This window comes from Scophthalmus maximus, chromosome 15, assembly GCF_022379125.1.
Source record: "Scophthalmus maximus strain ysfricsl-2021 chromosome 15, ASM2237912v1, whole genome shotgun sequence".
In the NCBI taxonomy this organism is placed as follows: domain Eukaryota; kingdom Metazoa; phylum Chordata; class Actinopteri; order Pleuronectiformes; family Scophthalmidae; genus Scophthalmus; species Scophthalmus maximus.
The window spans coordinates 5,527,143-5,550,695 of NC_061529.1; the positions used below are offsets into that span (position 1 = coordinate 5,527,143).

Below are 23,553 nucleotides of genomic sequence, written 5' to 3' on the forward strand. Positions count from 1 at the left end.
AATATCAGCTGATACTTGCAGCATGCCTGTTGTCTGTCATCCTAACACACTTGGCAAAAGAAATGCAAGCTCACATATTAAATGTGCTGTATGTGTTTAGTGCAAAATTGTATGTCTGCCTTGTTAACCGTTCTGTGACCGTCTCTGTAGTTGTGTTTACCGTCTCAGTCAGCATGTAGACCGCAATGTCGAACATTGTTCCAACATCGCTTTGAACCATGTTGACAGTGTCCTCGAACACAGCATGGTGCGTTCATTAAAGCACCGCCATGCAGTTTCCCTGTTGCTGACCTGAGACTTATTTGGATTGGAAGTTGGTAGAAAACCGTAAAAAGTGAAGTGTACGGAGAGAGGAATATTGGATTAGGAGGTAGTGAGAGTTACGTTTATTGAATCAGACTAATTCAATATGGAAGTTATTTCTTCGGAGTCTATTTTTGTGAACACTCTGGCACATTTGAGGTTGCTCTCCCAATGGGATTAAACAGTCATGGAAACGGGGATTCGTGGTGAGAAAGCAGATCGCAAGATTTAGTTCCTTCTCATTGATCTTTGTGCGTCACTAAACCGGAGTCTGTGCTGCATTGTGAATGCGTGTGTGTGTGTGTGTGTGTGTGTGAGCAGGTCTCGCAGCGACGCTGGATCCGCTTCCTTCCCTTCTGACTCGGAGACAGCAGCGGTTCGTAGGTCACCGTATCTGTGGCGCATCCTCTGGGTGGCATTGCCTTTTCAGCTCCTCCTGCTCCTGTTAGTGGTCATCGCCTTCCTGCTGCCAATGTCCGAGGAGGACTACTGTGCTCAGTCCAACAACTTTGCTAACTCCCTCCACCCGATGCTCAGCTACACAAACGGACCCCCTCCAGTGTAGGCACGCTGTCGGGGCTCTTCATGTCAGTATTCTTGCATCAGTATTGACATCAGGTTGGGAGCAAAGACATTTTTACTGCAGAAGAACAGCTGACCTCTACAGTTAATATCTTTGTGTGCGGCACATAGGATCAAGCATCTCACCATCATACTCTGTGTACTGCTCTGTACATTGAGCAGCATCTCTGCTGAAGAATCACTGTTTTCCCGCAGCGGACATTGTGGACAGTGGCGTACACAAAACTGTCAGTGGATAGCACCAAAGTTAATTGCTGAAACATAGCCTGTGAATTTGCTTGTAAGTGAAGAGTTTGTAAAATAATAATGATGATAACATTGAATATATCTTACATTGCAATTATTTTTTTACTTGTTGGCATGCAGTTCTGATTTTTGTTTTTATTTACCTACATCCCCCATTGTGTCCGTGGTTAAACCTTCATTTACACTGATGTAACGTTCATTTAAATCAAGATGTGTGTTTTAATATCGAAATCAGACACAACACTGTTAACATTAATCATCCATGGTCTTTATACATTTGACTGTTTTTATTTTTTAAAGATATGAAATGCGACTTTAAGAGAATTATGACATATAGAGTTACTGTATATTTTGTATGACTGTCAGTTCAGTATCAAATGTATAACAGTCTCGGATTATTTAACATGTACATAATGGTGAAAAATGAATATGAGAAATGTATGTATATGCGACCATCAAAAACAATGAATGCCAAATCCTTATTTTGATATTTGTCTTTTTATTAGATTTTTTTGAATGTGATTTTACATTTCTAATATTTGTTCAGTGAATCATCAGTGAAGCATATTTATACTGAGTTTTTCCTGAAAACACAGAAGGGAGATAATTTCATACTGTATAAGGTCTATTTTCATTTCCACTATAATACCTTTAGGTTCCAAGTTTGGTTTGTCTCAAGCAAGATGTTTAAAGGTTTGTTAGAGGGAAACTGCATCTTCTGGACGAGCTGACCTGGAGGTACAAGCGTCGAAGGAGGAGCTGTCGGTTAGATCTTGGATTTGGCAGAGATGAGGCCTCTGGTGAGTAGGACAGTGCCAGGGCGTGTTCACGTGGTGATGAAGGTGGTGGTGGTGGTGATGAGTGTGAAGAATGGTCTCCAGTAATTTGATGATTTCGTAATTTGGCAGAGCCGGGGCCGTGGCGTCCAAACCGAGCATTTGGGAAATCACCATCCGGAAATCCAGCAACTGAAAAGAGGACAGAAAAGTGGTCCAGCGTGAACCCGCTAGTGTTGTTCATCTAGGTCTTAATGTCTGTCGCGTTACACCACACACTAAAGGCCAAGTATGAAAGTTTGTCAAAGCGATGGGGAAACATAAATATTGGCAGAGGGGTAAAAAAAAACTGACATGCTTGAATTTATTAGGTTTACATTACATAAATATTCCATTCATATCTAATAGCTTAGGTCATTTTGCCAACTTAAGAATTGTGAGTAGTTTGAGAAGCAAAAGATCACATTCATATTCAATCACCAGTGTATATGTAAATTATATATATATATATGCTCAATATAAGGATCTATTTTATTACATTATTGAAGCTATTGCTTGTTTACAGACCATGAGGAAAAAAAACCAATGTGATAAGTTTATACTTTTTAAACATGTAGTAACATCAAGTCTCCATTTCTCCCCATTCACGTGGATGAACCCAGGCAGAACAAAACGTTTCACGTCCGCCCCTGCCTTACGTCTCTCTCCCTGTCCGACAGCTGAGCCAGGCTCTGTCTGAGGTCGCCGAGCTGTCGCTGGTCCTCGCGGCTCTTCTCCTCTCGGCTCCGCAGGTTTGAGCTCACTGAACCCAGCGTCTTCTCCACCTCGGCCTTCGCCTCCGCCAGCAGATCCAGCCTCTTTCTCTGCTCCTGCGCGCTCTGACTCTGTTCCATGACTTTCAACTTGGCATGATGTCAGACAAGGGGTTTTTAGTGAAACGATTTTTTAATTCAGTGGCTTTATCAAGGAGACGATGTCGGCTTGTTACTCTCAAATACTCTGATACTTCAAATATATATATATGGGCGACATGCTTTACACAATTGGTGCACAATTTTAATATATTATCCCCTACTTTCCAGCTATTCATACCTAAAAAAAATGTATACAAATACACCAAACTCTATGAAATGAAAATGCCTCTGGATCGGCTTTGCGTCCGAACCCTCGTCCCCTCTACCTTGAGCTCATTAGTGTGAGAGAGCTGGGCCTTGAGTTCAGTGTTGGACTTCCTGGTGGCCTTCAGCTCGCCTTGGAGACGCTCCAGTCTCCTCTGCAGCTTCCTGGCCTCCAGATGGGCGTCGTCTCGTTGCACGGCCAACGATGAGCGACACCTCCTCTCCTCCTCCAGGTCTGACACCTTCTTCCTCAGGAGCTGGAGGTGGAGTCCCTTGCTCTCCAGGTGGTCCTTTTGGGACTTTAACTGTTGTAGAAAGGAATTTAATCACTGGCCATGCAATACGTACAGTGGCTGTTTTTCATTTTGGCTTTCAGAGGTTAACTTTTCATCCCCACAGAAAAATAAAAGACATTCATGATGAATACCAGTTGCACAGCCATCTCTAATGACCTATAATTATGTCCTAGATGCCACTGGCTACAGCACGTGTGGGTTTGTTACCTTTCTCTGTAAACTGTACGTCAGACTTTTGCTCTCCACCAGAGCAGTCCCTTCTTTTTTGGCAAGTTGTTCTGCACGTGACAAGATGAGCTTCAGCCTCATGTCGAAGCCCAGATCCAGAGCAATACTGTCCACCATCATTGTCTCTGACAGCTGTTCCAGGAACTCCTCATACTGAAATAACAAACAGTGGACAAATCACGGACAATTGACTTCAAACTTAAATGAATAATTACTCAATTTAAATGTGTTACATATTAACTTTCCCCCTCTGCTCTTGTGACTTTACTCACATGCTGTGTGCTGTGTCGCAGCCCGTCGCGATGCATGTCCGCCGTCAGCAGCTCCGTCTCCACAACTTGCAGTCTCTCCCTCAGGTCCTGGACTTGACGCTCCGCAAGCTGCGCCCTCTGTAGTGCGCTGTGCTGGAGCTCCGTCTGCTCTCTCAGCTCCGCAGAGACATGACGCAGCCTGGTGTCCATCTCTGACACGGCCTGCAGGACAGTCACCATCACAGAGACTGTGTCCAACAACTTTATTTTGAAACCAGTGCATTTGAGTCATTGGAGTCCCCAAGATGGCAGGTGTTGGTCTAATACAAGTTAATAATAAGGTTGTTATCTATAAGTGTAGTTTTTACCCTTTAAGCATACTTAAATCCCCACTGATTCCTCACCTTGTCCAGTTCCAGTAAAACATCTTTCTCTGTGGGCAGGATGACATTGTCAGACTGGGCCTGCAGCCGGCCTGCCACCTTTTTCAGGAACACCTTTAGTTTGTCCTCAGCTGCCCGAGTCTCCCCGTGGCTCGACTGGAGCTTTCTCTCAAGCTCCTCCGCCTGTTTCTCCAGACAGTTCGACTCCCGCCTGGCTGCCTCTATCACTCTCTTGCTGGCCTCAAGCCTCTCCATTAGGGTTTCTTTGTCCATCTCAACACTCCTCCTTCCCACCGCCAGGCCATCGAACTCCTGAAAGAGACAAGAAGAGTCACACACCGCACAACACGTGTCCTGGAGGAAATTTCACGAGGGTTTTTTTCAACGGTTTAGGCGCAGAGTTCAGTCTCAACACCAGAGCTGCCTGAGGCTGAGTTCAAGATTTTCTGGGAATTTTTGGTTTCATCAATCTCGGGGAAAGTTAACATGTTGAAAACATACACACTGCGAGTATAATTAGTATTTGTATATTGTATTGATATAATTTGCACTTTTGGTATCACTACAGAATTTTCTGATATGCTCAGAATAAACTATCTGTGCTGTAAATTTAAGTTAGAGGACGTTAAAAAGATGTGCAGGTACCACTTTGAGTGAATCGAGTGCCGCCGCACTGCCGGCAGCCTTCCTCCGCTCTCGGTCCAGTTCTGCCACCAGCCTCAGCACCGTCTCTCTGCTCACTTTACACTCCACCTCAGACGACTTAACACTCTCCTCCAGGACAGCTACTCTCATCTTCAGCCTCTCCTTCTCGTTAGACTGGTCCGCCTGATGTGTAAAATGGCACAGAATGGCATAAAAGACTTATTACAATTTTTTACATTATTTGAATGACCCCCCTCCCCCCCCAAAAAAAGTATGATTAAGAAGTTGTCAACATAAGTGCACTTTATTTCTCACTGACTACAATACAGAGAGGTAAAATGTATTTATTTCTTTAAAGCATACCTCATCAGAGTTTTCCATAACTTCCATAATTAGATGTGTTGCAGGGGAAGTGGATAAACAGTTGTTTCTTGTGTTACTGTTCTTCAAGTCTCCTGGCAACACCAAACACAGGCTACACCATGCTTCTCCAGAGGGGGTGCTGTCACTAGGGACTTCTGACATCTTTTTTTTTTTTTTTTCAACCTACCTTTTTCAATATTCAGCCCTAATTCTGGACTTCAAGGCAGGCTGAAGTTGTCCTCAGTGTCAGGTTTGTTATCAGAAAGATTGTGTTAAGTCATAGACATGAAGGACTATAAACAACAGCAAAGTGTAGCTGTTCCCAGCCTCTGCCTTGCGAACTCATAAAATGACCTAAATGTCTTCTTGTGCCCACGAATAACAGTTTACTATTGGGGTAAACATTTGGTCAGGAAAAAACAATTCATTTTTCTTTTGTGGGTATTTAACAGGACAGATACAAGAAAGACAACAAGAAATGAGTGGAAGAAGAAGGAGAACGACAACGTCAGTGTACAAGCCTCAAGATAAAAAAAAAAATCTTACCTGCCAGTCTGCACTCGGGGGCAAAATAGAGGTCCGTCATTCCGTCACGTCAAAACAGGAAGTGAGCGACACCAAAACTTTATTTAAAACGCCAACCACGCCTCCCCCGTGGAGGTCCCGTCAAACTGGTAGATGTTTCGCAAACGATAAGAAATTCAAGTGATATTTTGAACACCACGTTAGAGCAGCCGCCGGTCACTGACACAAGTTAGATCCGTTCTACACCGACATGTCCTGAGTCGCTGCCGTGTCATCCGTCGGTAAGCTAACGAACGGCTAACGGCTACATATCGACGCGGATGGGCACCACCTCTGTTAGCTCGTGATTTAAGGTTAGCAGCAGGTTTTTATAAACGTACTACTTTGTCGCGTGTGTTATTCACACAGTTGATTTAATATGTGTGATTCATAATCACACTACATTCGATGACATTGCTGTTGAAGCCAAGGTCAGTCTTGCTTGTTTTTGGCTCCTATTCTTCTGTTTACATTGTATTTATGACGTCATATTTTGAATGTGTCGCTTTCAATGTTAAATAAGAGCATAACGTGTAGTGATGTCACTTCATTTCATTAATTGAAGGGTCTTTAAAGTTAGCTTTATAGTTCATTACGATTATTTTTTCATGTGCATCTGTTATTTTAAAGGGACAGTGCACATTAATCAACATGCGAACTTGAATCTAGCATGTTTTATTATCTGCAGTCCCTGGCAGGTTGACGGTAAACAAATATAGACACATGTATAAAAACACAGAAGAACATAAACGTAGCATACATAATTAATGCAATTAAGCAATATGACATACAATATCTGTAAGGCATATGGAAACATTAACATAGGCACAGCACATAGAAAGCAAAGTAGGACAAATGATTTAGCACTGCAGCAATTAATCAATTAGTTATCAACTACTGAATTAACCGCCAACTATTTTTGACAATCGATTTCCTTTCATGTATTTTTTATGAAACAAAAAAAAAGGCAAAATTCTATGATTTCAGCCTCTTAAGTGTGAATATTTTCTGGTTTCTTTGCTCCTCTATGACTGTAAACTAAAAAAAGAATTGGTTTGTGGACAAAACAAAACATCATTTTGGGGTTTGGGAAACATTTTTTGGACCAAACAACTAATCGATTAATCGAGAAAATAATCGAAAGGTTAATCTATAATGAGAACAATTGTTAGTTTCCCCTAAAATGATTAATAAAACAATATATGGAAATCTTCAAAAACCTACACACAAAAAAGTACACGTTATTAGAGAGACTTTTCCGATGGGACTGTTTAATTACACATTATAGACCCTTTCCTTTCAAAAAGTGATACCAATATAATGATTTAATGATTCCCCGTTGTTGTAGGTCACCTGTGCAGCGGTGAGAAGATGCTTCTCCAGAAGTTGTGCTCCAGACTGGGTTCCCGGAACCCGATCTGCGTCTGGGCCTCGGCCCGTCTCTCCCGGTCTGTCCAGCCACATGAGCGTGACTCCGAACCCAGGACTCACCTCGGCCCAGGGATCTCGAGGACCTGTTGTTTAAACACCCTTCACCAGCGGCAGACGCATAGAAGAAGCGCTCTGCCGGCTTCAGGTGGATTTACAAGTTTTAACAACACTTTGTTCATTCACCCCGGGACGCTTACTAAATGTTGGAGTGGACAGAATCGTTTTTATTCATCAGACATTGTGAAGTCAATGTTGAAACCAAGTTTAAAACCAGTGACGGTGCCCGGAAAGAGGGTTCCCAAAGGGCCGAGAACAAAACAACCCTCCCGAGCCAATCAGCCCGCTCTGAGCGAGGACCAGGTGATTCAGGCGGATAAATGACTGATCTTTTTGTATGTGTTGATACCCGTCGCGTTCTGGCTTCAGTGATTAATCCAACGCCTGTGTTTTCTCTGTAGGATATGATGCACTGTATTGCCTTTGCAACAGCAGATCAGTATCATTTGCCAACACTTTGCCACGACTTGATAAGCCACGGCTTCCACGAGGTCGATTTACCAAGAGGTGGGACTCCGAATTACACCGAGATCACAATTTAGCTAGGAATCAATTGTGATGTTTATATATAAATGTATACTGGTTGGACCGAAGAACATATTTTAATAACAATCATATTCTCATTTCAGATGCTTCGAATGTTCTGGTCATCAGCACGGACGTGGCTGCAAAACCAGATGACAATGCTCTCATGTTCTTCTTCAGGTAGAAAAAAACATCTTCTGCTTTGAAAGCGGTTTGCTCTCGACTTTGTGCTGAGTAAACGATGCAAGAATTTTAAAGGGAAGCTCAAAACGCAGTGCTTTTAATCTGAAGGGGCTGGGTATCGAGCTTTATATAATATATATATATATATATAATATATATAATAATAATAATATATATATAATATTCTCAGTATTCTTTGACTAAATATTAAGTTAAGAAAGTTTTTTTGGTTTAGTTTTTCTTGTCTGACTGCTTTGTGTTAAGATTAAACTCTGTTGCACTGAGAAATTTGGCATGTTTTGTTAAAGGAAGAAAGGAGAAAAATATTGAAAAACCATTAAGTATTGAAATTTGGAAATGGTACTAGAAATAATCCTGCCTAGTTATAGTACCTTTTTAGTCATAACATGGACTGACTATCCCAATCTGAAATTTCAGGGAAGGCTCAGTAGTTTTCTGGAATGTTGAGGAGAAAATGGTAAACGAAACTTGAAATAATTTATCATAAAATACATTTCATTAATTGCAATTCTTGTCAGCTCCTCTACTTCGGCATACGTCACTGTACACGGTCACTGTCGTTCCAGATGAAAAAGGTCATGAGAATATTGGAACATCATGAGATCCAGCCGTATGAAGTAGCATTAGTCCACTGGGAAAATGAAGAGATCAACTACACTATTGGACAGTATGTTCGGCTCCCCCCCTTGGATCTTATTTATTATTTACCTCCCACTTCTTGTTGCTGTTGTAAAAAACCCTACAACACTTTTCTCTTGCAGAGGAAACACAAAGCTCGAGCGAGGCAACTTTATTCTGAGCGATGAAACCGATCATCCTGAAGCTGTTCTGGAGAAATTTGCATTTTCAAATGCATTGTGCTTGTCAGGTGAGAATCGGTGCTGCATCTATAAATCCTAAAGGTGGTTTTGTTGTTGCACTATACTCGCACTGCTGTTCTACTCAACCTCTTCCTGTTCTCTCTCTCTCTCTTCCAGTTAAGCTGGCGATATGGGAGGTGTCATTAGACGACTTTGTAGAGTCAATTCAATCAATTCCAGAGGTACAGTGGACACTAAACAGCCAACAGCAACGCATTATGAATAATTGATTATCTGTAATGGTTTGCTGTTTTTGTGTTAAGGAGATAATGCTTTTATTTTAAAACATCAGTGCTCCCCTTAACGCTAATGCCCTCTATTTTATTTTCTTTCTCTCTCCTCAGACGCTGAAGTCTGGCAAAAGAGTCAAGTTGTCCTCGGCAGAGGTCATGCAGAAAATAGGAGAGCTTTTCTCTTTAAGGTGAATTTAGTTTTGTCTAATAGAAGTTCATTGGCAACGGCAATCATTTTGTGACTTCTGATCAGTACCGTAAATATTTTGACATCCATATTCAGCCACTGTTACTGTTACTGTTGTTTACTACTGAAGCTTTAAGTAATACTACAAGGTTCATTTGGAAGATTTACTGTCGGTTCGCTGTTTTATTCCTAATTTCTGGAATGACATTAACATTTTTCATCAAGTTAGCTTTATAACTTTTCTCTTTGAAAAAAATACTTTTGTATTTTCATCCTCCTCTGACAGGCACTGTATAAACCTGAGGTCCGACCTGCTCCTCACACCGGATTTCTACTGGGACAGAGAAAACCTGGAAAAGCTCTACGACAAGACCTGTCAGTTCCTCAGCATCAACCGCAGGGTCAATGTAATTCTTTTTTTTCTTTTTTAAATAGAGTCCCACTGGTGATAAGAGGCACTTGCTTTGTTTCCGATCTGGGCTCAAACATTTTTTTCCTGTTGTTTTGAGGTTGTGAATGAGAAGCTGGAACATTGCACACAGTTGACCGACCTCATGAGGAGCCACCTGAGTGAGAAGCACAGCCTGAGGTTGGAGTGGATGATCATTATCCTCATCACTATAGAGGTGAAAGAGATCTCTCGTGCTTTGTGTGAAACGTAGAAGTGGCCTTGATTTTTTAACTTGTATTCATCATATCAAACCTGGGCTCTACACACAATCTTACACGGCTGCACCTAAAGTCGCTTATAACCTTTTTTCAGTAAAATAATATTTAATCTCTTTTTGCTTTCCTTGTAGGTTATGTTTGAACTTGCAAAGATGATCTTCTGAGCTGCTCCTCGGACGATGCACGAATCTAGAAATGCACGAGCAGCTTCACAGAATTGAATCCTGGACTAAGCAAAGGTACCCTGTCAGCAATAATAAGTGAATCTCAACATTTTTGAATGTATTACTGGTTGTATAGTATAACTTGTCGTACAGTCTGTACATTTCAACAATAAATACAATACAATAAATCTTTCTTTGATTTCCCAGAGAGGATGAAATTAGGGTCATTCTCTCTATGTGTGAAAGAACTTTCATTTAATCTTCACATTATGTCAAACTCATCAAATCCCAAACGATTTCCGTGAGTGCTGTGCTGTAGAGGATGTAATAAAGCTAATGATTTAATTTTAAATGTTTTTTACAGTTATGTTTCAGCGTCTGCATGTATAACTCTTCGTTTATTCGCATGTCTGTGGCCAGCGGGATCACCAGAAGTTTCAATATACACAAAATTGCAGTAGAAGATGTGCGTGAAATTTACAGGTATGAATTTATTCAAATAAAATACTTTATTAATAAATCAGTTAATATATAAACACAGTTCACACAGGTCCATGTTTTGCATTCAGTCATTAGTTACCATCACATTAGATCAGCAACAGTCTTGACACAGTCTTATTTCTTCTCTCCCTCACTCCACACAAAGTGTTTACTAAGCTTTGAGAACAGACACAAAAAAGCTGGGCAATATTAAAGCTGCCGTTATTGTTTAAGTTTAAGGCTCTGCAGATTTAAGTTATATTTATGATAACTACACATCTCACGATTAATTTAAACTTAAAATCAACTATGGCGTGTAAATTATTACTTAAAAACAAAAATATATGTGCCATGCTCTCATCATGCTGTTTTATCTTTTTTTTTTTTCTTTTTTTTTCACAGTCGAAATTCAAAATGAGCACAGTTTGGCTTGTATTAGCAAAAAAACAGTCATTATGTACAAGTTAATATACAGATATACAAATATATATCTGCAGTATGCTCAGGTCTGCCGTTTATTTTTACCTGCATAGATCCGGAAATAGCAAAAAATGTGACATAACAGTTGATTAATATAAATTGATACATATGAAATATCTACATATACAATATATATCAAGAAAAAGTGTTGTGTGTCCTGGACCTGGGTCACATACTGTATGAATAATGTTTCATAGTGTTTTACCACAAAACGACACATTGTTAATTGAAAATACTGCCTCATTCTCCTAGACATACGTTCTATTCAAAAACAGAATATGACGTAAAATATGCCTGATAAGTCATGATTAGTAATCATAATTGTTCTATATAGCAAACGGCTTTACTGAGAGAATGAACTGCAGTGGGTGCAGTTCAAAATCGCACTGCAGGCCCCCTTCGAAGAGAAGCATTTTTCTAGTTGACTTGAAATAAAATAATCTCATGAATCAAGCTTCATCAGTAAATATTGGAATAGTTTTGGTTGAGCATACTGTCAGATAAAAGCTGTCGAGTAGCTCACTGCACCAGTAGCTCGCCTGGTTAAGCGCATACCATGAAGTCAGAGTCTTTGCCGCAGTGGGTTTGAATCCAGCCGGGGGTCTGTGCTGCATGTCGTTCCCTCGCTCGCGCTCACTTTCTGTCGTCACTGTACAGCTCAAAGCAGAAATGCCAAAAGAAAAAGAAAAGAAAAGCAGAAAAATGCAGTTCCATGTAGTTTTCTCCTCCCATTCAGCCTTTCGCTGGCTCTGATTACTCCTTATGTGAGTGACTGACCAACCTATGAAGGGGAGAGGGGGGGGAAGTGTTTTTTTTACTAATGTGGACATTCCAGTCAATATGATGCCTGGTTTCAATGTGAGAGCAAGTTGATTCATGGAGTGGATACTGCAAAAATGTATGCTTAAAAGGAGTAAACGAAGAGGCTTACCCGTCAATGACACACGCGAGGCTTCATTAATCCCACTCCATCGCAGTGACGCTTGCAGCTGCAATAGCTGGATCCTCAAGTGCAACAGCAAAATCTTCACCGTCACTCTCAATCTCTCGTGCTCGGTCTGTTTTGAGCACTCCTTGGTGACTTCCTCCTTCCTCAATCCTGGAATCAGGAGCCACCTCAAACTCATGTTGGACTGCAGCCTCTTCCTCGTCCACCACCGCCTCACGCAGGGACACCTCCGCGTCCTCGTGACTGTAAATGTCCTCCTCAGCGTCCATCCACACATCCTGGTCATTTTCCTCCTCCGTGCGTTTAAGCGGTTCCTCTGCTTCCGTTCCTGGGTCACAAACTTCACAGAGTATCGCCGGACTCAGAGACATTTCTTTTCTCTCTTCTCGCCTTTCTCTTTGTACTGTTTCCGCCGCCTGGACATTGGGGGTTCCTCTCTCCGTCGATTTAAGTTGCTCTGCTGGTTCCACCGTTTCCACTGTCTGCATGCCAACATCCAGTAGCACTGGTTGATTAATGGTCATTGGTCTTTCTGTTGAAGCTACTTCAGCCGGTTGTGTGATTTCTGTTCCCTGAGCTGTGACCTCAGTCAACTCTTGATTCTGTCTCCCTGCTCTTTGTGTTGGATTTATTTCCTCTGTGGGTTCTCCTGCCTGCATGCCCACCTCGGCCACGTCTGTCTGTTTCACCGGTTCGACCCTCTCCGTCGGTGGTGGTGGTGGTGGTGCAGAAGCTGGTTCCTTTGTGTGCCCAAACCTTATGTTAAGTTTGAATTCTAACGAGAGGCTAGACGGGGACTCCAAATTTCCTATTGACGAGATTATTCCAGTGTTTTGGGGGACTATCAGTCCAGTGTTAGGTGTTACAACCAAACTCTGGGCAATTTGTGGAGTTTGTGCTTTCTCACCTATTGTCTTTACATCTGACGACAATTGGACCTCTTCAGTTGTGACACGTGCTTCAGACTTTTCCACTTCAGCTTTGGGTTCCTCCAAGTCCTCTTTGGGATCATGGATCGAGACGTCTAGCCTTATAGGTGTTTCCATGAGATCCTTGAACACTTGCTGTCCAGATGTGGAGGCATCACATTCGACCGCATGCTTTTCATCTTGTCCTTCCCTGCATGTTACAACATTGTCCTCCGTCGCTTTGTGATCCTCCACTTCACTTAACTCACTTCTGGTTATCTCACTCAGCTCTGTCACAGCAACCATCTCTTTTATAACTTCTCGTTCCAAGTTGGCAGTTGCTGATTCAGGTACTCTCTCTGGTAAGTTCTCCTTTTCATGTTGAATAACTTCTTGAATGGCCACCTTGTTTGCCTCATTAATAAATGTCTCTTCTGTCTCTGACGTGGCGGACAGCACGTCTACTTCTTTAACTGTTTCGCGACAAGCTTCCATAACTGCTTTTGCTTCTGTTACCCCCACCTCTAGTGCCGTGTCAACAGTCATCTTGGCTGATTTGATATCAACATTGACCACCTGCACTTGAATTCTGTGATTGTCCTCAGACTGTACCGACGGCATATTCATCATCATCACCACACTACATTCCTCTCCTCTCTCAGTCACATGTTTTTTCTCTAATGGTGCGGTGGTCTCGCTTGTCTCCTTGAACTCTTGCTCGTTTGCCATAGAGTCTATCAATGGTTCATGGCTGTCTGATGTTGTCTCTATCAAAGCGTCAGGCAATGTAGCTGCAACATCTTTTAGACAACATGTGATCACTTGGGCAACTATGGCATGCTCCACTGCAGATCTCTTTATCTCAAAACCTGGAATTTCACCTCTTTCTTCCCCAACACTGGATTCCACAGCACTGAGATGCAGCTCGTGCAAAGGTTCATGAGTAACTGCAGCACATTCTACACAAGGTGCTGGGGTAACTTCAGAAAATACAGTTCTTTCTCTTACCTGAAAACTATTTGCTTCATCGGTGTGCTCAAACAGTGTACTCTCTGTTTCCTGAACTTCATTTCTCCTTAACGCCTGATTCAGTTCTGCCACAACTCTATGGTCAGTTACAACTGTAACTGAAGCAATTACATTTTGAGTGTCTGGATTGGGAACATCTTCAAACAATACTTTCTTTTCAAGTTTCTCAGCACTGCCTTCCTCACTTCTTTGTGTGAGTACATGAGTAGGCATAGGTGCCTCTACCTCAGTTTCCGTTCCAGTTGCAATGTCATTAACATCCGCAGGAACATGTTCAGTTTTGGCATCCTCTGCTGATAGTTCTGTCTTTGGTTCTTGTACGGTTTCGGCTGGAGGAATCTCTTCTGATATTACTTTCTTTTCAAGCGATCGGGCACTAGCCTCTTCTGAATCTAACATTGCTACTTGTGCGTCTTGAAATACCTCTGGTTCTTGAACATGTTCAGTTTCCAGAGCATCAACTGACTCACCGACTTCAGTGAGAGGCACTGTTTCCTCGTTTGGTTCATCTGTAACAGTTTCTGCATCTCCAGTGGCCTCTGATATTGTTTCAAGTGATTTAACGCTACCCTCCTCTGACTCTGATGTGGGTTCTTGCACAGTCCCTAAAACCTCTGCAACGTTGTGATGGTCATTATTTGGAATATCTGTTTTCAGCTCTTGGTGTTCTGGCTCACTACTGACTCCAACAAGGTTCTCTGTTGCCTGTTTTGTTCCATCTGTTACAGTTTCTGCTGCAAGAATGTTCTCCGATACTTCCCCTTGAGGTGACTGAACACCGTTCTTCTCTATACCTAATGTGGCTGTTTGCACAGCCTCCAACACCTCTGGTTGTTCGTTGGGTTTGTCTGTAACTGTTTCTTCTACTGGAATAACTTCTGTTATAACTTCCTTTTCACACATTTGAATTGTACCCTCCCTTGAATCTAATGTTTTCACCGCTTCTAACACTTCTGGTTTTTCAGCATGTTCAGTTTGGGCAGCATCCACTTGTAGTTTGTTTTCCATCTCTGCCTCAACATTGCATTCATTGACAGGCTCTGTTTCCTCTTTGGGATTGTCTGTTACTGTTTTATCTGCTGGAATAACTTCTGATATCACCTCATTTTCAAGCAATTGAGCAGTGCCTCCCTCTGAATCTAATGTGGACGTTTGTGCAGCTTCTAACACTTCTGGTTCTTCAGCATGTTCAGTTTGGGCAGCATCCGCTTGTAGTTTGTTTTCCATCTCTGCCTCAACATTATGTTCAGTTGGACGCTCTGTTTCCTCATTGGGTTTGTCTGTAACTGTTTCTTCTACTGGACTAACTTCTGTTACAACTTCCTTTTCAAATATTTGAATTCTACCCTCCTCTGAATCTAATGTGGACGTTTGCGCAGCTTCTAACACTTCTGGTTCTTCACAATGTTCAGTTTGGGCAGCATCTGCTTGTAGTTTGTTTTCATTCTCTGCTTCAACTTTACATTCAGTTTGAGGCTCAGTTTCCTCTTTTGCTTTGTCTATAGCTGTTTCTCCTGCTGGAATAACTTCTGTTATAACTTCTTTTTCGAGCAATTGAGCACTACCCTTCTCTAAATCTAATGTAGCTGTTTGCACCGCTTCTAACACTTCAGGTTCCTCAGCAAGTTCAGTCGGTGCAGAATCTGCTTGTAGTTTGGTTCCATCCTCTGCCTCAAAATTATGTTCAGTTGGAGGCTCTGTTTCCTCTTTGGTATTGTCTGTAACTGTTTCATCTGCTGGAATAACTTCTGATATCACCTCCTTTTCAAGCAATTGAGCAGTACCTCCCTCTGAATCTAATGTGGCTGTTTGTGCAGCTTCTAACACTTCTGGTTCTTCAGCATGTTCAGTTGGACGCTCTGTTTCCTCGTTGGGTTTGTCTGTAACTGTTTCTTCTACTGGAATAACTTCTGTTACAACTTCCTTTTCAAATATTTGAATTCTACCCTCCACTGAATCTAATGTGGCTATTTGTGCACCTTCTAACACTTCTGGTTCTTCAGTTTGGGCAGCATCTACTTGTAGTTTGTTTTCGTTCTCTGCTTCATCTTTACATTCAGTTTGAGGGTCAGTTTCCTCTTTTGATTTGTCTGTAGCTGTTTCTCCTGCTGGAAAAACTTCTTTTTCGAGCAATTGAGCAGTACCCTCCACTAAATCTAATGTAGCTGTTTGCACAGCTTCTAACACTTCAGGTTCCTCAGCAAGTTCAGTTGGTGCAGAATCTGCTTGTAGTTTGGTTCCATCCTCTGCCTCAACATTGTATTCAGTGACAGGCTCTGTTTCCTCTTTGGGATTGTCTGTTACTGTTTCTTCTACTGGAATAACTTCTGTTACAACTTCCTTTTCAAATATTTGAATTCTGCCCTCCTCTGAATCTAATGTGGACGTTTGTGCAGCATCTAACACTTCTGGTTCTTCAGCATGTTCAGTTTGGGCAGCATCTGCTTGTAGTTTGGTTCCATCGTCTGCCTCAACATTATGTTCAGTTGGAGGCTCTGTTTCCTCTTTTGCTTTGTCTGTAGCTGTTTCTCCTGCTGGAATAACTTCTGTTATAACTTCTTTTTCGAGCAATTGAGCAGTACCCTTCTCTAAATCTAATGTAGTTGTTTGCACCACTTCTAACACTTCAGGTTCCTCAGCAAGTTCAGTCGGTGCAGAATCCGCTTGTAGTTTGGTTCCATCCTCTGCCTCAACATTATGTTCAGTTGGAGGCTCTGTTTCCTCATTGGGATTGTCTGTAACTGTTTCATCTGCTGGAATAACTTCTGATATCACCTCCTTTTCAAGCAATTGAGCAGTACCTCCCTCTGAATCCAATGTGGCTATTTGTGCAGCTTCTAACACTTCTGGTTCTTCAGTATGTTCAGTTTGGGCATCATCCGCTTGTAGTTTGTTTTCGTTCTCTGTCTCAACATTGTATTCATTGACGGGCTCTGTTTCTTCTTTGGGTTTGTCTGTTGCCATTTCTTCTGCTGGAATAACTTCTGATATAACTTCTTTTTCGAGCAATTGAGCACTGCTCTCCTCTAAATCTAATGTAGTTGTTTGCACCGCTTCTAACACTTCTGGTTCCTCAGCAAGTTCAGTTGGTGCAGAATCTGCTTGTAGTTTGGTTCCATCGTCTGCCTCAACATTGTATTCAGTGACAGGCTCTGTTTCCTCTTTGAGATTGTCTGTAGCGGTTTCCTCTGCTTGAGTAACTTCTGATATCACCTCCTTTTCAAGAAAATGAGCAGTACCCTCCTCTGAATCTAATGTGGCTGTTTGTGCAGCTTCTAACACTTCTGGTTCTTCAGCATGTTCAGTTTGGGTAGAATCCGCTTGTAGTATGTTTTCGTTCTCTGCTTCAACTTTACAATCAGTTAGAGGATCTGTTTCCCCTTTTGGTTTGTCTATAGCTGTTTCTTCTGCTGGAATAACTTCTGATACAACATCCCTTTCCAGCGATTTAGCACTACCATCTTCCAAATCTAATGTTGCTATTTGTACAGTTTCTAACACTTCTGGCTCTTCAGCATGTTCAGTTGGGGCATCATCCGTTTGTAGTTTGTTTTCCATCTCTGCCTCAACAGTGTATTCCATGACAGGCTCTGTCTCCTCGTTGAGTTTGTCAGGAACTGTTTCTTCTGCTGGAATATTTTCCGATATTACTTTGATTTCAAGTAATTGACTACTACCCTCCTCTGAATCATAAATCACGTGTTGTACACCCGGTAATTCTTGTAACCCCTTCACCTCTTCTGTGATATTGTGCAAGATTTGCTCTTCCTTTTGTGTCAGAGTTTGGGCATCCTCCTCCGCCCCTCCATCTTGATTTTCTTCTGCTACTGTAGCAGTGAATTCTGCTTCTTGAGAGTTGATTGCGATGGGCTCTTTTTCATCTTGATGTGTCCCTACTTGAGAACCTTGATCTGCAACAATTGCTTCACCTTCTGGCAGTGTCTGTGTAGACCCAGCTTCATTTGCCTCAGGTTGACCTTTCACCAGATGCTGGCTGTCATCAGCACTTCCTAATTCTTTAATGCTTTCCTCTGGATGTGAAATATTGACCTGATAAACTTCATCCGCAGAAATTTCAGCAGTGACAGCCTCGTTTTCTGGAACTTCAGACACAATCTCTATGGAAACAGCTTTGTTGACTTCAGATATGCTCTCTGTTTGGGCAGGTACTGTGAGTTCATTAATTGTATCCAATTCTTCAACAGTTAGATCTTTGTTAATGGCAATTGCATCTGATTTCCTGTGTATTTCCAAAATTGTTGGCTTCTCTTTTACAAATGTTTCGAGTATTTGAGGCGAGACAGATCCAACTATTCTTTCTGAGTTTACCTCATCTGAACACACTGGTTCTACATTTGGGCTTATGGAGATGTTTTCAACAACCTGATGCAGGAGTACCTCTGTATGTTTGACGTCATTATCTACTGGGACTGGTGTTGCGTTGCCAGATGTGTTTGAAGACTCTGATAGCTGGGAAACAGCAGAGATCATTTCAGTTTCATCCGCTAAGGTAGTGTCTGCAGGCTCTGGAGCAGTTACGGCCTCAGACGTGATCTCTATTAGATCCTCTGCTATGGTATCATCTCTAGCTGCCTCTTCACTGACATTGGTCTCTGTTATGAAACCCTCCTCTGGAATATCACTGAGCTGTTGATGTTTACTGATTATTTCTGTAAGGTCCTCGGGTTCTTCATTTGAAACAGGAGCTGTAGATACCTCCTTTTTTATAGTATCCTTACTGTCTTGGACTTTCTTTGTTTCAGTTTGCACACTGTCACAAGGTAGGACTGGTTCAGCCACCTGATCATGGAGGTCTTGCTGCAGTTGATGGTCTGCTTCCTTGGTTACATGACTTTCTACATCAACCATAACTTTGGTTTCAATTGTATCAAACTCAGACAGCGGGATCACAGCAGGCGTCTCAGAATCTTCATCACCTGAATCTACTTCCTTATCAGCCTCATCTGAAGATACTTGGTCTTGATTTTCGGCAGACTTCCTCTTCTTTCGACCTGGGAGAAGCTTCTTTATTGAGAAGGAGGAATCATCCCGAGTGACTTCACTATCTGACTGTGCATTATTATCTTTGCTTTCCTCCTCATCCTTGGCTTTCCTTTTGGGGGTGACAAGTTTTTTAAACGATTTCCATGTTGATCCTACATCTCCCTCTGGACTTCCTGGTTGTCTGGGGGACAAGGCTAAAGTTTCATCAGCCTCATTGGAACTTTCTAGTGGCAACTCTTGCTTCTTATTGTCATTTTCAAATTGGGGGGATTCATCCTCAGAGTCTGATGTTTTTCGGCTTCTGCTTCGTCTCCTTCCGGATCCACACAAAACGGCTTCCCATGACACAGATGAATCTTTTCTTTTCCTTTCTTCAGTGCTGTGATCTGATATTTGCTCTCTTTTACTTGCTTTCGTTTCCTCCTCTGAGCCCGGGATTTGTGTCTCTTCATTGGTCAAGGAGGACTTCTTCATCTGCTTTTTTGGAGTAACAAGTTTCTTGAAAGAGGCCCATGCTCCCTCCTCCTCCCCTGTTGCCTCTGCAAGTTGTTGTGCCAGCCTTTCTTCTTTCTGAGTCTCGGCAGACTTCGAAGGGGACACGATCGGCTCCGAACATTGTTCTTCAGTGTCTGATAGCGTTGTATTACTTGATTTTCTGCCTTTCTGCTTTTTGGAGAGTTTCTTTAAATTAGGCCCTGATAGAAGCCATTTCAAAGGACTGTCTTGAACTTTGTCTTGGGAGCTTGCAATTTCAGGCTCGTTGATACTGATGGCGACTGGATTTGTGGAAGGTGATTTCCCATCATCCGTCGTCTGATCTGATGCTGCTGAGAGAATTTCCTCTTTACGTCCATTTTCTTTATGTTTTGTGTCAACCGTAGCAGTGTCAACATCTTGTTGAACCTCCTGTTGTATTTCAGTTGTCTCTACTGAATCCTTTCCCCCCATGTCCACCAGTTCCTTCTCAGCTGTCTCATCGCCTGTGGGCTTCTTTTTCTTCCGTAGTCCTGAAAAGATTCCAGTTGTAAAAAACCTTTTAACTGGAGATACTACCTCCTCTGCTTCAGGACTAGATGGGGATTCTGGATTTAGGTCTTCTTCAATGGCATCCTGTCGCGCCTTTTCGTCTTCAACTACAGGTGGACCTGTTGCTGTATCTACATTGCGAGGTTCAACTTCCTCTTCGGCCTCTGGTGTTTTCTCCTCTGCATTTTCTAGAATGTCGTGTGATGTGACATCTCTCAGGGCAGGACATGCTGTTGAATCATTGTCAATTGCCTCCTGTGCGTTCAGATCAATATTCTGCTCAGCATTTGAACTTTTGGGTTCCTTTGCGGTATCCTCAATGTTAATTTCATCAGACACGTCTGTAGTTATTTCATCTTTCACAACTGAGCCTCTTTTTACTGTCAATTTCAAACTAATATTACTGAAAAATCTTTTAAAACCTTCATTGATTTCATTCTGTTTTTCATCCATTTCAGTCATTTCCAGGGGTACTCCTTCATTAGCATCAGATTCATTAGGTGGTTCCTTGTCATTGATTTCAAGATCTTCTAATGGTGTTCCACCTTCTTTAAGTTGCGTTGCGGTTACTGAAACAGCATTGTCTGGAGAAAGGATATCTAAACCAAAATGAGATTTTAAATATTATAATACATAAATTGCAAGAACTGTAAAATATGTTAAAGATTGATGACCCTAGTGAAATTCTATCTGCTAAAAGTCAACAAGTTATGTGTCTGTTAAAATTATGCTGACTGTCTTTCAGTGAGCAATAATATACTGATTGTGAGCACCCACCGTCGGCTGCAATCTCATCCTCACGGTCATAATTAACTTCTGTTATAGTACTGTCTGTTTTCCCATTGATCTCCGCGATTCCCCCACTTTTTTTGAGAGGCTGAAACAAAGCACAAAATGCAAAAAAGAAAAGCACAGCAATGAGCATTCTGGCATAGCTAGAGAGGAATTAATAAATCTATTTGAATATGTACTTCAATGAAAGCAAAGAGAGAATGTTAATCTTTGATTGACTGAAGGCTCCTGAGTCCTATTTTGTTACCAACATACAAGTTTCTATTAGTTTGGTGTGGTGCTAACCTCCGAGTTTAACGACCCTAATTGTCCCAATCTCAAATCCTTGAGCCACATTAGTTTGGAAAGTCAGAGCAGGCGACGAGGAACAAGAAACACACGTCCTCCAACTAGTGTGAAGTAACACAGTTAAACACAGTTTAAAATAGCTGTCATGACATACCTAAAGCACTATTGTTGTCTCTTTTTTTGCAGTACTTTTTGATTATTATTATTATTATTCTGTTTTTGCACAATATGTCAACTGCATCTGTAACCCACTTCCTTCGGGCTACCCATGATTTATTCGGTGAAATGTGTCATGTAGCCTTTACTTGACTTCTGCGGGTGCCTTGCAGTCTGACGCCTGTAGATGCAGAAAATACACCCTCAATTTAAAAACATTGCTACATGACGAAGTGTCTGAGGTCCTAACATTTAAAACTTTTAGACTGTTCAGCCTTAAAAGGATTTCTTAGTTATTTCCATCCTTATCCTGTTTAATGGACTTCCTGCTCAGCATCATCCAGTGATCTTTTCCCACAAAATAATCGATGTTGCCTTCTGCTGAGTGCAGCACAGGGGAAATTCTATCTCTCCCCCAGGATACACTTTGGTTCCTTGAAGAATGAAAGGTCATTATTCCTCAGAGCTACTTCCTTTTTCATCTACAGTACATGCAAACCATTGCAACACCACCGAGGCTAAGAAAGAGGTGGAGAATAGCCTCAAACTGCCAAAACAAATCGGCAACCAGGGAGTAAAAGAAGTTGAACAAATCTCCTGCGACTTTTTATGATGAACTAGCTCTTTGCACTGGGCTTTTATTTGTTTTGGGATTTTAAGCTCTTCGTGGCTCCTCATTATATTTATATATAGAGATCTGTATATATATATATATATATATATATATATATATATATATATATATATATATATATATATATATATATATATATATATATATATATATATATATAAATCTTTTAATCCAGTGTGAACCTTTGCCTGATTTGAGTCTTCTGACTGTCCAGAGACCAGGATTGAAAACTAAAGGGGGACAGAGCCTGGGACGACCTGCCTGAGAAAATAAGTGTCAGAGTCGTCAATTAAGTCTTGAAACCATTGGACGCCATTTCCTCATTCTATCTGAGCTACTTGTTTTTCCAATAATAGTCAAATTGAACTGTTTATTCTGTTTGTCATATAAATAAAGTTTGTTCAATTTTTCTACCAATCATAAAGATGGTTAGTTAGAAAACATTAAATTCATTTTGCACTTGCGTGAAGAAAATGATAAATGGTCTTTCCCCGTTACAACTCAGTTGAAATGCATTTTTATTCATTATTAAAAAGCATTGTCGGAATTCCCAGAAGACCCTGATGTGCTTGATGCAGTTCTGTCCAATGAGACATTTTTTTTTCTTCTTTTTTTTCTAAGTGTTAATGGATGTGTTGGCAGGCAGCAGCTGCACCGTCACAGCAACAAAATCCAACCCCAGCATTTTTTGGAAACACACACACACACACACAAAAAAAAAAAATATGACGCATGACTCAGTTACTGCAGATGAAGAGGATACATGGAGTTTAGAAGTAATGTGGACCAATCCAGAATGTGTGGAGGAAAGAAAGATGTTACCTTGTCGTCAGTGTTGCCATCCGGCCGAGCATCCTCCACTGAGCCGCCCTCCTCCTCCTCCTCCTCCTCCGCCGCATCGCTCCTGCTCTCCCGTTGCGCAGACTGTGCGTCTCCCATGTCCGGAGCTGCGGCGCGTCACTGTGCGTAAATATCCCCGCAGTGGAAAGAGGAGAAGCCGGTGGCTCCGCGAGGACACGAGAGACACTGGCATCGGCAGTCGGGGGGGGGGGGGAACTAAACCTCCTGTGTTTTGTCTCTCAGCCAAAACACCGCCCAGCGCGGGTCACATGGACGATGGAGAGTCGAGCCCGGCCCGGCCCAGATCGACCCGACCGGGCCTGGCACCGGCACCGGCACCGGCACGCCCCCCTCTGCAGCAACACGTGAAAGAGAGAAAAAAGAGAGGAAAGAGGCTGCAGAGGAAACACAGTCTGTCCCCAAATGACTTCAGCAAATGTCTGAGACAAGAAGCTTGAACCTGCCCACCCGTATCTTCTTTCATCTCAGGGTACAGATGCATTGACAACCCTGTAAAATATACAGTCACATGAACTAATGTATGACATGTGTTACAGTGTTGTCGTTAAATATCATATGTTATGACAACATTAAAATATACAGTAAAATATTTTATATATATGTGTGTGTGTGTGTGTGTGTGTGTGTATAGATATAGATATATAGACATTAATAGATATATATAGTCAGAAGACCTCTGCCTGAGAATCTCAAGTCATGCAAAGGGTTCACACTGGATCAAAATATCAAAACTATAATCAGAGGAGTCTTTTGCTGTGTGTAGTTTCCACGTTTGTCAGGTGTATTTTTGTTTTCCAGTCTCTTGCTGTAAGACTTATTTTTAAGATAAACGTAAAAAACTGTTGAAAATGCATCTTTACA

At 41.8% G+C, this 23,553-nt stretch overlaps 4 protein-coding genes across 20 annotated transcripts in view; 2 read left to right on the top strand and 2 right to left on the bottom strand.

Annotated features, from left to right (window-relative positions):
• The window catches only part of syne1b (spectrin repeat containing, nuclear envelope 1b), a 71,444-nt gene extending 69,831 nt beyond the window's left edge, over nt 1-1,613 (top strand). For 9 of the 11 annotated variants that reach the window (XM_035611346.2, XM_047327178.1, XM_047327179.1 and 6 more), the window contains one exon: nt 625-1,613. In XM_035611346.2, the coding sequence (XP_035467239.2) occupies nt 625-868 (244 nt within the window). In that variant the 3' untranslated portion in view covers nt 869-1,613. The remainder of the gene's footprint in view (nt 1-624) is intronic. The other 2 variants (XM_047327184.1, XM_047327185.1) reach the window with 1 other exon arrangement.
• ccdc170 (coiled-coil domain containing 170) lies at nt 1,611-5,877 on the bottom strand. 2 transcript variants are annotated; one of them, XM_035611350.2, is made up of 8 exons: nt 5,738-5,877; nt 4,829-5,011; nt 4,205-4,495; nt 3,822-4,022; nt 3,529-3,702; nt 3,088-3,330; nt 2,606-2,809; nt 1,611-2,099 (listed from the first exon to the last, which is right to left on the bottom strand). In XM_035611350.2, the coding sequence occupies exons 2-8, from the start codon at nt 4,976-4,978 to the stop codon at nt 1,830-1,832; spliced, it is 1,533 nt and encodes a 510-aa protein (XP_035467243.2). In that variant the 5' UTR covers nt 4,979-5,011; nt 5,738-5,877; the 3' UTR covers nt 1,611-1,829. The 2 variants fall into 2 exon arrangements, with proteins under 2 accessions (XP_035467243.2, XP_047183144.1); XM_047327188.1 differs by lacking the exon at nt 5,738-5,877 and adding an exon at nt 5,192-5,368.
• On the top strand, nt 5,817-23,286 carry rmnd1 (required for meiotic nuclear division 1 homolog). 6 transcript variants are annotated; one of them, XR_004785441.2, is made up of 14 exons: nt 5,817-6,069; nt 7,104-7,546; nt 7,645-7,750; nt 7,873-7,948; nt 8,390-8,429; nt 8,539-8,639; nt 8,734-8,840; nt 8,950-9,014; nt 9,177-9,253; nt 9,539-9,659; nt 9,762-9,878; nt 10,053-10,160; nt 10,450-10,568; nt 22,453-23,286. XR_004785441.2 is itself a non-coding variant. In XM_035611352.2 (12 exons), the coding sequence occupies exons 2-12, from the start codon at nt 7,127-7,129 to the stop codon at nt 10,083-10,085; spliced, it is 1,263 nt and encodes a 420-aa protein (XP_035467245.1). In that variant the 5' UTR covers nt 5,817-6,186; nt 7,104-7,126; the 3' UTR covers nt 10,086-10,437. The 6 variants fall into 6 exon arrangements, 3 of the variants coding, with proteins under 3 accessions (XP_035467245.1, XP_035467244.1, XP_035467246.1); XR_004785442.2 differs by having other exon boundaries at nt 10,506-10,568; XR_004785443.2 differs by lacking the exon at nt 10,450-10,568.
• On the bottom strand, nt 10,881-22,867 carry akap12a (A kinase (PRKA) anchor protein 12a). The gene is made up of 4 exons (XM_035611348.2): nt 22,654-22,867; nt 20,739-20,838; nt 11,977-20,560; nt 10,881-11,826 (listed from the first exon to the last, which is right to left on the bottom strand). The coding sequence occupies exons 1-3, from the start codon at nt 22,768-22,770 to the stop codon at nt 12,003-12,005; spliced, it is 8,775 nt and encodes a 2,924-aa protein (XP_035467241.2). The 5' UTR covers nt 22,771-22,867; the 3' UTR covers nt 10,881-11,826; nt 11,977-12,002.
• Nucleotides 23,287-23,553: the final 267 nt, after the last annotated feature.